Source organism: Salvia hispanica, chromosome 1 (assembly GCF_029641045.1).
Source record: "Salvia hispanica isolate PSC_SH4W2 chromosome 1, Shi_PSC_v1, whole genome shotgun sequence".
NCBI classification, from domain to species: Eukaryota; Viridiplantae; Streptophyta; class Magnoliopsida; order Lamiales; family Lamiaceae; genus Salvia; species Salvia hispanica.
In genome coordinates, this window is record NC_142692.1 from 48,836,296 (window position 1) to 48,851,176 (window position 14,881).

The following is a 14,881-nucleotide window of genomic DNA, read 5'->3' on the forward strand; positions in this document are numbered from 1 at the left end:
CTAAGATCCAACATCATATCCATTTCTGAGACCGCCACCATGGACTCAACAGCAGGCAGACTAGGAGACCCCTTAATACCTTCACCGATCTCACTAGCATCCAACGATACCATCTGAAAATCATCCTCCCCACCCGATTTCCACCAAACCCCTCATCTGCTATGCCAATTTCTGGGAGCTCCAGCCTATTTTCAGACTTCTCAACACCCATCCCATCACTTGCTAACCCCTTAACAACTCCAAAACTCCCTCCCCAGCCAAGCCATTCAAAGGAACCAGAGCACAACGATCCTCCTCCAAAGAACCACTCGTAGCCCAAGCAACCTCATCTACACACTCCTCCCCCTCCACAACTTCCACAGATCTAACCCTAACCTCTTCCACCCCTGGAACCGAGAGCAGAGCTTTCGGTCCATTGCGACTAGACCTCTTCCTCCTTTTGCTGGAAAAAGAGGGAAAGCCCTCCACGCCCTGCATCTCCGATTGCTTCATGCTCTTATCGAAGCCCATTTCTCCTCATTTCCGCCATTCTCATCATGGGCGAAAGAGGCCTTGATTTAAGAAGATGCCCAGAGTTCGAACGAAGCGGCTTCTTCCTCCCCGATCGCCTAAGATTGGGCGAAACATATTCTCCTCCCTCAACCGAGGCCAAAACCCCTTTCGCATCACACTCAGGAGGAGGAAGAACCTCTACCCCCACACCCAATCGCTGGAGAAACCTCCAGCTCCCCAGAACTCGCCATCCAAACCACCTACCAAACAAACTGAGCTCACTACCAAAAACAAGCCGAAAACACCCCACCCAATCAGCTGAGAACTTACCACCCAACCCAATCGAGAAGCCCAGACAAAAATCACAAGAAGAGGAGAGATTACCGGTAGAAATCCCAAGAGAAACCGAAGAGAAATTGAGAAAAACTCAGCGCGGAATCACTGTGTGAAAATCGCACACACTCAGTGTGAAATCGCCTAAGGCATTTTTTAGTCCCAGCTTGTAAAGATTGAGAGGTTAGGGATATGATGGGGCTTCAAATATGAGGGGTGAATTTAATGGACTCAAAGCACTTATTTTAAAGAAAATTCACGGGCATGGTATGTCCATTGTTTTGCCCATCAATTTCAATTGGTATGTGTGTCACTATGTAAGGCCAATCGACATGTTTCTAATTTTTTCAACTATCTTAGCCCGATCGTTACAATATGTTGATCTTCTTGTAAAAGGGCAGATAAACTCCGACAAAATGTGATACGGGAATATCTTCAAGAATATCCTTCATATCCTATTAATTATTTAACTATCATATCTTTCTAGCATATTTATTTCTTGTTCAGTAAGTTAGGTTTATTTATTTCTCATTAAATTAGAATACTCCTATTATAAATAGGAGACATTGTTATTTTCTTCAACCAATCAATATATCATAATTATCTTATTTTTATCATCTCTTTTATTCCTGCAATTTATTTTCTTGCTCAAAACCCTAGTTGAACGATAATTGGCTGCTCGAAGGGATTCTTCCTGCGAACGAACCAATATCTTCTTTGTAATCTCTCGCAGTTATCCCCCGGTACGAGTTACCTCGTATCAAATTGAATATGATAGAATGGTTGAAAGGATTGAGAAAGGGAAAATCAGTTCAAGTAAAGGTCTAAATAAAGAAATTTCTTTACATAGACCGGATGACACTCGATTGAGATCTCATTATATCACTACAATTCGTCTTGCATCTATGTAGTCCTCGATAGTTAATGTAAATCGAATAATGTTAATTCTACTCCAAGATTTCTCCTATTTTGTATATTTAAATCATCTATCAATTGGTCATTAACGTTTGATTGTTATATATAGTTGATATATGTACATGTGAAGTGACTACAATGATCCAAAGCAGTGGGGTATGGTTCAAAGTGTTCGTTGCCTATTAAGATAATGTTTAAATTCTTTTATCTTACCACTGTTATCTTCGTCTTTGAAATAGCTTCGCGTGGATACCTTGTACGCCTCAATCGAAGCTCGGATGAAGAAGTTATGGCCATGATGAAGACTACGCGGAATAGTGCGAACCCGGCGAAAACACCCGACCCGGGCGTTTTTGGCATAGAAAATGCCTGGGTCCAGTAGAAACGCCTGGGTTGGCATAAAAAATGCCCGGATTGGCACCATTTTAGTTGTCAAATTGGTTTCTGGAGCAGTTTTTGGAGGCATTCAGACATAGTCAGATAGGAGAAAGAAGAGAGAGGAAAAGAGAGAAAGAGAGGAGAAAGAAGAAAAGGAAGAAATTTCGACCAACATTCCGACGATCCGTCTCCAAATCCCAATTCCACTGAACGTGAGCATGCTTCCTATGGTTTTTGTTGCAAATTCCACCATGTGTTTGGGCTAAACTCTCTATGTTGCTCCAAGTTGTAATAGGCTTTGTATGAATGTTTCTACAACATTGAACTCATGTGTTTGTTACCAACAGTGTGCTCAATATTTATACACTATGTTTTTGGCTAATAAAGTAGTGTTGTTCTTTCCTTTGCTATTGTCTCTTTAACATAGTTTATGAGTAATTGATTGTTGATATGGTATCGAATTATAATTATTTTAAGTATAATTTGATAGTGGATTAAGTGGGTGATCATAGTAGATGTTTATTTCTTTAGCGCTTCCGCGGGAGTTTATAATCATTGAAAATTGGTTCATAGGTAATGTGTTCAGCTAATTGTGAACTACTCATCGTGTACATGTTCAGTGGATGTGATTAGGTTGATGTTTTAATCCGTTCATATGTTTCATTGTTAAAGGTGTAGAACAATACAAGTCTAGTGAGCAACTTGGAGTGACAAATTTTCTCTTTGAAAAGTCTTTCAATTGTTAATCTTTTATTTTCGTTTGTCCCAATCTTTCAAAATCAAAAATCAAATCTTTATGCTATATCTTTTCAAGTTTTTAAGTTTTAAACAATCTTCTACCTCCATGTGGATCGACACTTGAAGTACTGCTACGACACTGTAGTATTATTATACTCCTAATTAATTAGTTAAACTTGATAATTTATGTGAACTGAATTGGATACTCTAAAATAAGCATCAATAGTCAAAGTACTTGAAATAGTATTTGAAGATGGAGTTAATCCAGAAACAAGTGGCAAATCTAAGGGGTTGCTCCAAAAGATGGAAAATTTTGATTTTGTGTTTTTCATGATGTTGATGAAACGTTTGTTGGGTATGATTGAAGCACTATCTTGTTCGCTACAATATAGAGATCAAAATATTTTGAATGCGATAAATTTGACAGTGATTGCGAAAGAGGACTTTGCAAGCATTTCGAGAGTCTGGATGGGATGATTTCTTGCAAGAAGTGGAAGCATTTTGTGGGTAAATGAAGTTAAAGTCCCTGGATGACATTGTTCCAAGACGTATTCGCATAAAGAATGATGGAGAAAGTATTACAAACTATCGCTATTACTGTGTTGAAATTTTTTGTCAGGTATTTTTGATAACTAATATTCTTATTTATTTAAACTTAGATATTAACTCCTGTTGGCTTAGAGCATCTCCAACCAGCCACAGGCTAGCCACTCTCTCTCCCTGCCATGTCATCAGTGAAGGAACTGGCAGCGGAAGCACTCATATAAATCAATTATATAATAATTCTGCTCTATTTAGCAGATTATTTAGACAAATTCTATTCGTGTAATTATCACATGTAACATGCTCATAACTCAAATAAAACATGCTTTAAATTAATTGAAACCTAAAACATGCTTTTCTACGGTTTAGCCATTATACCTTGATGATTCTCCAAAGAATCGAAGATAGCTAGCGCCTTCTCCACGTGAAGATCTTTAGTACAAAACCATGGATCTTCTGTCTGGTTCCCGAACTGTAAACTGATATCAGGGTGGGCTGATCTCACCAGTGTACTAGAACTTAAATAAAGAAGACGGAAAACCTTTCCCACGAAGGAGAAGAAATCGTCTCTCACAGTATAGGAGAGGGGGACGAAAATTTTGATGAAAAATAAATATATTTTTTGTCTCCTTTATTCTCCTATTTATAATAAGTCACATATTGGGCCCAGACAGGGGTCTATGGAAGGCTTTGGATATGGGCTCATCCAATTAGCTTTTTACTAATTAAATTAAAACCAATTTAATATAAGCTTATAATTGGAATATTACGAGCAGCCACTACAGAAGTAATATTGCATTCCCCATCCAAATCCGAAATTATAAGTTCTCCGGGTTTCCATTGCTTGATATTTATTTCCCGCGCTTAAGATAGAAACATCCATTAATTAATTATTGTCTGCTGTGGACTTAATTAATTAATATCTTATTTATTCCAAGAGAGGACTCAGCAAGAAGATCTTATTTATTATTCATAGAGTAATTAAACTCCAACTAGCTAGGTTCCGAATAATAAAACCTTATTTCAAGCTTCTCTTGAGGATGTTATCAAACGAGACTCACCTCGCGCACGATTCAACATAATAGCAATCCTAGCACCGCTAGATATTAATCACCACTACCCAATATACCAGGCTTATTGGGTTGCGAAAAACCCGCACCATTTGGTAAGTCAAAGTAGTGCATAATCAATACCGTATGCTCAATGCTAACGTACATTGATTAAGAAATAATAATTTACAAGACCTCGTCTTTCAGTAGATAGCATAAAGACTGTCTTGTTGTTAGATCCATTGAGTGCTATACCACACCAACGTCATCTTATTTCAGTAAGGCTTAGAAATAATCAGACTGACATTGCAACCTTTCACGATAGGTAGTCTAAGCCTATCTAGGTTGTGAAATTCTTCTTTTTCTTTGTTCAGAACTGACCGTGTTACCTTAAAGTGAACGACGGCCACAACCGGTCTACTAAAACAAAGACTTAGACTTTGTTAAGTTACTTATACTAAACACCCATTAAATGTAAAACATAACAACATTATGACAAAAATAATATGTTTATTCCTTTGGAAAATAAAATAAGAGTTTTAACAGTATTCAATCACTCGAAAGGTGATTTCTAGTATACAAACTCTAACAATCAGCACTAAAAATTCCACCTGCCACATCATCATTTTAAGCAAATAGGCTAGCCACAGGCTAGCCGCAATAAAAATAATTCAAAAACAACTAAATTTACGGAATTAAATTTACGATAAATTACGGAATTAAAATTACGAGACATATTAATTTCATTTTAAAAAAAAGTACATTCATTAAAAAAAATTACATAATAAAGAAAAAAACTATCGTCGTGCAGTCTTCCGTGCCCACAACTCTTCAATTATATCCTTTTGGAGTTGAATATGAGCATTCACTTGGCGCATGTCGGCATGTGCCTGGAGGCGGCCGGCTTCATCGTGAGGTACCCCACGTCGTACGTTAGGGGTGGCCATTCCGTGGCTTGGACCGGCTTCATCGTCATTGACCCAATTAGTCAGTTGTACGCCTTCGTCTTCGACGATCATGTTGTGCAAGATAATGCAAGCGTACATTATATCAACAATGCAGCCGACATCCCACAAACGTGTTGGACCCTTGATTGCTGCCCATCGAGATTAGAGCACACCAAATGCGCGCTCCACGTCCTTGCGCGCCGACTCCTGCCGTTCCGCAAAGTAGGCCTTCCTGTCATCATTTGCGTGCCTGATCGTCTTCACAAAGACGGGCCACCTAGGGTATATCCCATCCGCCAAGTAGTAGCTCATATCATGCCGGTTGCCGTTGGACACAAATGAGACGGCCGGACTAATGCCTTGACACTGCTCGTTGAAGAGGGGCGCCGAGTTGAGGACGTTGAGGTCGTTGTTCGACCCGGCTACCCCAAAATACGCATGCCAGATCCACAGCCGTTAATCAGCTACGGCCTCGAGGATCATCGTGGGATTCTTTCCCCTGTAGCCGATCGTGTAGGCCCCTACCAGGCAATCGGACAGTTCTTCCACTCCCAATGCATACAATCTATGCTGCCTAACATCCCCGGGAACCCATGCTGATCCCCGTGCATCTGCATCAGATCTTGACAATCTTGGGGGGTAGGGCTTCGAAGGTACTGATCACGGAAAATTGCAATCACGCCCTGACAGAAATACATCAGACATTCCAGGGCTGTCGACTCACCGATGTGGAGGTACTCATCCCACATGTCTACCGCGCATCCGTAGGCCAACTGCCTGATTGCCGCCGTGCACTTTTGAATAGGGGTGTGGCCGGGTCTGCCAGCCGCATCGTGCCTGAAGCGGAAATACAGATATCGACGCTCCAAAGCGTCAACGATACGCATAAACAACTCCCTGCGCATTCTAAAACGCCGCCTGAACATGTTTGGCGGTGGACAACGGGTGGAGGGCGAGATACCACCTGTTGTTCGACCCTTCGCATGTACCGCTCTATCTCGCGGTTAATGTAGGCCTCCATAGCCTCGTTCATCTGCCGTTCGTACTCCTCAGCATCCCCACCACTACCACCACTGCTACCACCCGCGTTACTCATTGCTCGATGTTGCTCTTGTATAGAAATTTAGAGAGAGAGAAAACTCGTTAAAACAAGTGGTGCAAATGAAACTAAAATCGCGTATATATAGTTTTTCAAAAATTTTCAAAATAAAATAAAATAAAAAATAGCGCTGGCTGATCGCTCGCCGATCGGCACGCCACAATGGCGGCGAGCGCATCGGCCAGCGCCCACAAATCGGCGTGCTCTCCTATTCTCTCGCCGAAAACGCGCTGGCCGATTCCAATAGTTCGGCTAGTGACGCGAATCGGCTAGCCGGTGGGCTAGCCGCTATTGAAGATGCTCTTAATATAGTCAAGAAATGAGGAATCGTGAGTCCAGCACAAACTTACTCGAATGTATGGCATGTCTTGATCCAAGTAATCATTTCTCCAATTTCAATGTTGATAAACATGTTCATCTTGCCACCGTTTATCCGGAAGACTTTTCATCCATTGTGAGTGATGCAAGAAGAGATATACATTTCAGATGTTGAAGATTTGGAAACTCTTTCAATGAAGATGGTTGAAACGACAACAGACAAGATTTTCAAATTGGTTTATCAATTGAAAAAATTAGTCTTACTTTTACCGGTAGCGACAACATCTATTGAAAGTGTGTTTTCTGCAATGAAATTTGTGAAGTCAGAGCTGCAAAATAAGATGGGAGATGACTGGTTGAACGACAGTTTGATGGTATATAACGAGAGTGAGGTGTTTGCAACTATTCCCAAAGAAAGGATTTTGAGTCGTTTTCATAAAATTGATACACGAAGAAGCCAACTATCTCACATAGCATAATATTGTGATATTTATATTTTATGTATTTTTTTTATAAATATTTTTTTAAAATGTTATATTTATAATCGTGTTCGGTTCAATCCCACGATTTTTTATTCTTGGATCCACCATTGTTGATAAGAAGGCTCGAACACGACACCTCAGTGAATAATGTCTAAGCTTCTTGCTGCTAGGGCAAAGACTCCAGACATCATGCTACTTTGATAGTCAATATGGAGGTCTTGCAACCCATTACCATGTCATATTGGGTAGTGATGATTAGAGTATTATTGTTACTTTATAGGATCTTGTCTCAGATTTGTAAGAGTTGATATTATCCCCTATATATGTTATAATCCAGTTTATATAGTACAAAAATCTAGTTAGTTGAAATTTAGTTTTAGTATAATATTTCCAAAATCAGTGAAAAAAAGAAGTGATACATCTTTTATACTTAACACATGTTTAGTATTCACCGTGCTCAATCCAAATATGATGAAACATGTGAATTTTTTTATTAAAATACTTTCTCCATTTTTTAAATATATAAATTTTTTTTTTTGATCCGTCCCTTAAAAATATAAATTTTCTTTTTTAAAAATTTTATTTCTTTCAAATAAGGTGGGATCTGTTTTTTACCAACATATCTTTCTATCTCTCATATTTTATTAATTTTATATTAAAATTAATGTTATTTCAAATATTTGTAGTTTTAGAGAAAGGATGGAATATAAATTACTAAGTACTAGTACTATATTATTTGCCCAAGGAACTGTTATAATTTATTTGTTATTAAGTGAAAACATAAGTATATTGGCAGAAAGGTATGAATTCAAACTCCATATAATTGATTTATTTATTTCCCCAAATGTGAACTCTTACAGATGCTAAATTAGTAAGTGTAAATATTTAATATACTAAGACTTTCCCTTCCCGCCAATCTACACAAAGAGAGAGCAATCTCCCGCCATATTTACAGCAAATGAAGAAACGATGAAGTTTATGGCCCATGGGCTACTCCTGTGGACCCCCAATTTATTGACCTTTCACAACAATAACCACGTGAAGTACCAAAATGCCTCTATTATTTTGTTTATTAACATTATTATATTATTACTCATGGTGTGTATATCACTATTGCAAATAAAACACATTTTTTTGTTTCATAATTTACTCGACATTTTTTCATATGGTTCACTGTATTATTATGCAAATTGTGACTCTTACTATGCAAAAATAATGTCCGATTATTCTATATTTACTTTCAAACTTTTTATCAAATAGAAAATTTTTAATATAATTTAAGCAATTATCAATATACTAATTCAGTAATGAATTATGAATTTTGGATGTGTAGATCAATGATCATGCTATTTAAGTAGTTTATTAAATATCATATACACGTGTCGTCCGACTCTACAATAATTAATTCTTAGATCGGTAACTAATTTGAAAAGATTGGATTATAACTTTGAGTTATTTAATATGTTTAGTGACTAAAGTGCATGTAAAATGTATAATAAAATAAAATTAATAATATAAAATTTTTAAATAGAAAAAATAGATATAAAATTTTGTATGGTGTTGATCAATGATCATTCCATTGCCATGTTAATTATTGTTTGCGTGGTGATTTTTTTTTAACTAAAAATTTGGAAAGGGCATAAAAGAGAAAATAAAAAAGAAATAATACTAATGAATTGGATAGAAAAAGAAAATAGAGTATTTAATCTCATTTTGCCCTCACTTTCGAGAACCCTCCCTCATAAAATCCACCGCCATTCACACCCACAGCCATTCAAACACAAGCGCGACAACCTCTCCCCGGCGACCACTGCGCCTCCGGTGACCGCCCCGCAAGCACCTCCGGTGACCGCCCCGCAAGCACCTCAACCACGTTTGGCTCTTTGTCTAAAGCTCTCTTTCGCTGTTCAAACACATACGCCGGCCTCTTTCTCTCTCTGCGTTGCCGCTGTCCGGCAGTTTCTGGCGCCACCATCGCCGATTTCCGGCACATCTAGGTTAGAATTGTCTCCACTTTGTGTAAGCAAGTCCCTTACACCTCCTATTTGCCCAATTTCTTCTTCAAATTAAAGTTAGGGTTCGTAATCACGTTTTTTCAATTTAAAGTTAGGGTTCATAATCACGTTTTTTCAATTTAAAGTTAGGGTTCATAATCAAGTAAAATAGGTGCGAATATAAGATAGGTGCAAATCTAACCGTTTGATTTTTAATCCTTTGCCTAGAGATAGTTGGAGAGATGGTATAGAATGAAAAGGTTATCTTGATGTGTGAATGCTGTAAATTCTAGTATTCTGCTTTTGATTTGGGAATTTTTTTATGCTACTTTGGATTGATTTGCTGATCTTTTAAGCATAATTTACACCTTGATAAGAGGAAGTTTGTATTCTTGACATGAGAAAGTTTGGGACAGCCTTTAGACAAAGTGGAATTGTGAGGATTTTGCATACTTTTAGATCAAAGATGTTTACAATAAGTTAAACATGCTGATCTGGGAATGTGTTTTAAATGTTTAGACTAAGGTTGATGGACAAAAGTAAGTCATTATGCTAAATTGTTGTAGTTAGTTTAGAACACAAGTCCACAATATTTTGGCTAGATTTTGAAAGGAAAACTTGATTTAAACTTACATTGTTTTGTGTTGATGTTGATAAGAATTATACATATTGAAAGGTTATCCTGTTTCGAGAGATAACACGGGTAAGGAGAAAGCAAAGGAGTAAGGTGATTCCAACAACAAGACATTTCGGATTTTGAGGTAGTGTTTTCTACATTAAATCTTAATTCTTGAATTAAGTTATGTTATTGCATATTGAGTATTGAGTGCTAATTGGTAATGCCATATGCAAACCTGATATGTGATTTATTTCTTGGATATGTTGAGTGATGATATTGAAAGAAATGAAATATACTTTAATTATGTGATTCGATAATATGTCGAAACAAGTTGTTAATGTGTTATGTTGGACTTTGCTGGAAAAGAGTGTGGATGTGAGATACATGATGTGATAGGAGGAAATGATATGTGATGCGAGGTGTGATTGGTTTGAGCCTAGTTTTACAAGTCAACATTGTGGATTCTTATTGGCTGTGGCCTCCCCTATTTGCTGACATACATCATCTTATGTCTTTTATGAAGATCAATCTGGGTGGATGCAATGCCTGAAGAACGGAATGGCCTGCCTGTAAATGCCAATGGCAATAAATATACAATTGACTTGCCTACATTCAGTAGGCGGTTGCAAGCTTTCTACAAGCACTGGAAAGATCACAAAGATGAGCTTTGGGGTTCTTCTGATGTCCTTGTTGTGGCCACACCGCCTCCTTCGGAGGATTTACGGTATCTGAAATCCTCTGCTCTTAACATTTGGTTACTTGGATATGAGTTTCCAGAGACGATTATGGTTTTCGGAGAGAAGAATATCCATTTCATTTGTAGTGGTAAGAAAGCATCATTGCTTGAGGTTGTCAAAGCATCTGCCAGAGAGACTGTAAATGCAGAAGTTGTAATATGGGTTAAGGCAAAAAATGAGAATGGAAGCACTCAAATTGATAAGGTGCTCCGGGCTATCCGTTCTCAGCCAAAGTCGGATGACCATGATACACCTGTAGTTGGGAACATAGCTCGGGAAGCCCCAGAGGGGAAACTCTTGGAGATATGGTCAGATAAGTTGAAGGGTTCTGGTCTAACCCTGAGTGATATATCAAATGGATTATCTGACCTTTTTGCTGCTAAGGACAAAAATGAGATTACATGTATTAAGAAAGCTGCTTACTTGACTGCTTTTGTAATGAAGAACTTTGTTCTTCCAGAGGTTTTAAAGGTGATTGATGAGGAGAAGAAAGTGACACACTCTGAACTCATGGAGGAGACGGAGAAGGCTATAACTGACCCTCCCAAGATTGGCGTCAAACTAAAAGCTGAAAATGTTGATATCTGTTACCCTCCTATCATTCAGAGTGGTGGGAACTTTGATCTCCGGCCGAGTGCAACAAGCACTGATGATCCGTTATACTATGATTCTCCCAGTGTTATCATTTGTGCAGTTGGGTGCCGCTACAACAGTTATTGTTCAAATGTTGCTAGAACATATCTTATTGATACTGATGCAGTGCAAACCAAAGCTTATGAGGTTCTTCTTAGGGCTCATGAGGCTGCTATTCATGCACTAAAGCCTGGAAACAAGGTTAGTGATGTATATGAGGCTGCTTTGACAGTAGTGAAGAGAGATGCTCCCGAGCTGGTACCCCACCTAACAAAATCTGCAGGAACAGGCATTGGTCTGGAGTTCCGTGAATCTGGATTGACTCTTAATGCGAAGAATGAAAGACTGTTGAAAGAAGGCATGGCTTTTAATGTCTCACTTGGTTTCAAGGATCTACAATCGAAGTCGAGCAATCCAAAGAGCCAGAATTTCTCACTATTGCTTGCAGATACAGTTATTGTGACGGATGGTGTCTGTTATGTTGCAACTTCGGTCAGCCCTAAAGTTTCTAAAGATGTTGCCTATTGTTTCAATGAAGATGGAGAGGAAGAAGAGCCACGAAAAGCCAACATGGAACCTACTGCCAGGGCTTCTATGTATTCCAAAGCAACGCTTCGTTCAGACAATGGGGAGATCTCCAAGGAAGAACTTAGGAAGCAGCACCAAGCAGAACTTGCGCGCCAGAAGATTGAGGAAACTGCTCGCCGCCTTGTTGGGGTGGGATCAGCTAATGGGGATGGAAGATCTACTGTGAAATCAGCAAGTGAGCTAGTTGCCTATAAAAGTGTTAATGAACTTCCACCACCTAGGGAAATGATGATTCAAGTTGACCAGAGGAATGAAGCTATTCTAATTCCCATCTATGGAAGCATGGTACCCTTCCATGTTGCTACGGTGAAAACTGTATCAAGCCAGCAGGACACTAATCGAAATTGCTATATTCGTATAATCTTTAATGTACCCGGCACACCCTTCACTCCTCATGATGCCAATTCTTTGAAGAACCAAGGGGTGATTTATTTGAAGGAGGTCTCGTTCAGATCCAAGGATCCAAGGCACATAAGTGAAGTGGTGCAGCAGATTAAAACTCTTCGGCGTGGTGTTATGGCCAGGGAATCTGAAAGGGCTGAGAGAGCCACTCTCGTCACCCAAGAGAAACTTGAACTTGCAGGGAATAAGTTCAAGCCGATAAGGTTGCATGATCTTTGGATACGTCCAAATTTTGGTGGACGTGCCAGGAAGTTGAGTGGTACATTAGAAGCACATGCGAATGGGTTCCGCTATTCTACTTCGAGGGCTGATGAGCGTGTTGATATCATGTATGGCAACATAAAGCATGCCTTTTTCCAGCCTGCAGAGAAAGAGATGATTACCCTTCTTCACTTTCACTTGCACAACCACATTATGGTTGGAAATAAGAAAACCAAGGATGTACAATTCTATGTTGAGGTGATGGAGATGGTTCAGAACATTGGCAGTGGGAAGAGGTCTGCTTATGATCCAGATGAGATTGAGGAGGAACAGAGGGAGAGAGATAGGAAAAATAAAATTAATATGGAATTCCAACAGTATGTGAACAGGGTGAATGAACTATGGGGGCAGCCCCAATTGCGCCTGGACTTGGAGTTTGATCAACCTCTCAGAGAGCTTGGTTTCCATGGGGTTCCATACAAGGCCTCAGCTTTTATAGTTCCAACTTCTAGCTGTTTGGTTGAGCTGATAGAAACTCCTTTTCTGGTGATCTCGTTGAGTGATATTGAGATTGTCAATTTGGAACGAGTGGGTCTAGCTCAAAAGAATTTTGATATGGCAATTGTCTTCAAGGATTTCAAACGTGATGTGATGCGGATTGATTCCATCCCATCTTCCTCGCTTGATGGCATTAAGGAATGGTTGGACACTACTGACACCAAGTACTATGAGAGTAGGCTGAATCTTAACTGGCGCCCTATTCTAAAGACTATTATGGATGACCCGCAGCAGTTCATAGAAGAGGGTGGCTGGGAATTTTTGAACTTGGAAGGCACGGACTCTGATTCTGATAACTCAGCAGAGTCAGATAAAGGTTATGAGCCATCTGATGCAGAGCCGGAGTCAGAATCAGAAGATGATGCTTCAGAGAGTGAATCACTGGTAGAATCTGAAGATGACGACGAAGAATCAGAAGAAGAATCTGAGGAAGACAAGGGCAAGACATGGGAGGAGTTGGAGAGGGAAGCTACCAATGCTGATCGGGAGAAGGGGAACGACTCGGACAGCGAGGATGAGCGTAGGAGAAGAAAGATGAAGGCTTTTGGCAAGGCAAGGGCTGGACCTAGCAGTGCTGCCTCAAAACGCTCCAAGTTTAGGTAGATGGTTGGTTACAGCTGAGGTAGTGTAGCTTATTTTGGATATTTATAACTTGTAGAAGACCTATTCCTTTTCCATCTTTTGACATCAACTTAAGGTTTTAGTTTTTTGTGGTTGGATTAAGAATATCTCAAAGTATATTTTGGTTCGTGCATGCTGGTAACCTAAATGATTAGGTTGTGATTTGAATTACGCATATCTCAAAGTATTGTGCATGCTGGTGAAGCAAATGATCTAATTTTAGTTCGTTTCTAGCTAACAAGTTATTAACGGTCTTATGAATATGTGGGGAAGATATTGGCAGATGCATGAAATTTTGAAGTTAATGAAATTATCGTTCAAGAGTCGAGGCTCATAACTTTGTGTATTCTTCACACAAATTGTTCAATTAAATAACAAATGAAGTGAACAAAATCTATAATGTATGCTCATGCTAAATAAATACATTAAAGTGCCCATTAGGCAATTGACAACCAAAACTCCAGAAACCCCTCTCACGCCAAGACTTTCGCCACGTCATTATTCGTCCATGTTTTCGTCTCAGGCCAAAACTCATATAATGTACGCCTTCTTCCCGCGCTAGAATTTTTAGTTTACACTACTCATTGTTTTCACTAGTAAGATTGAAATACGAGTATACAATATATAGATAATATAATGGAATTACAACTTCATAGAGAATACATTAAAATCTGAAGTAGTTTTCCACCTTTGTCCAGAGTACGCCCAGAAGGCGCTTGCGGGTTTGACGCTCCTCCTCCGTCGATGTATCCTTCTTTTGCGCTTTGAAGTACTACTAGTACATAGTGCTAATCATATCGATGTCCGCAATTGACTGACAAATACTCTCCAAGGTCGATGGCTTTGGGCAGTGCTGGATGTGGCTGTGTCTCTCAGTTCTTCAATAACCCCAAACGGCCATCCGACTTCTGGAGTAACTCAAGCCGTGCGTCCTACTTCATATGCAACGACTTTAGCAATTACGGGTAGTGCCTCAACAACCAGCTCAATGGTGTAATCCATGCCTGGTACATAATAAAATTCTCATCCGGAGCAGGATTCATATTCTGTTGAGAGAGAGAAAACAGAAATGTATGACATGAGGAAGAGATTTTGAAGTGTTGGAGAGTGGATATTTATAGAATTTGAAATTGTTAATTTTTTTTTTTCAAAAACCATAACTCACCCCTGGAAACCATCCCCCACCCCCATTTCGGCATTGCATCTGACCCAGGGGCGGACCTATGTGGGGGTA

General features: G+C 39.2%; 1 protein-coding gene and 1 pseudogene across 2 annotated transcripts; both read left to right on the plus strand.

Moving 5' to 3' along the window:
* The first annotated feature begins 3,419 nt into the window (after positions 1 to 3,419).
* Positions 3,420 to 7,291, plus strand: LOC148934038 (uncharacterized; annotated as a pseudogene).
* Positions 7,292 to 9,020: 1,729 nt separating this feature from the next.
* Positions 9,021 to 13,780, plus strand: LOC125219506 (FACT complex subunit SPT16-like). 2 transcript variants are annotated; one of them, XM_089063202.1, is made up of 3 exons: positions 9,021 to 9,291; positions 9,947 to 10,049; positions 10,431 to 13,780. In XM_089063202.1, exon 3 carries the CDS (start codon positions 10,450 to 10,452, stop codon positions 13,627 to 13,629), a length of 3,180 nt encoding a protein of 1,059 aa, XP_088919328.1. In that variant the 5' UTR covers positions 9,021 to 9,291; positions 9,947 to 10,049; positions 10,431 to 10,449; the 3' UTR covers positions 13,630 to 13,780. The 2 variants fall into 2 exon arrangements, with proteins under 2 accessions (XP_088919328.1, XP_047977453.1); XM_048121496.2 differs by having other exon boundaries at positions 9,965 to 10,049.
* Positions 13,781 to 14,881: the final 1,101 nt, after the last annotated feature.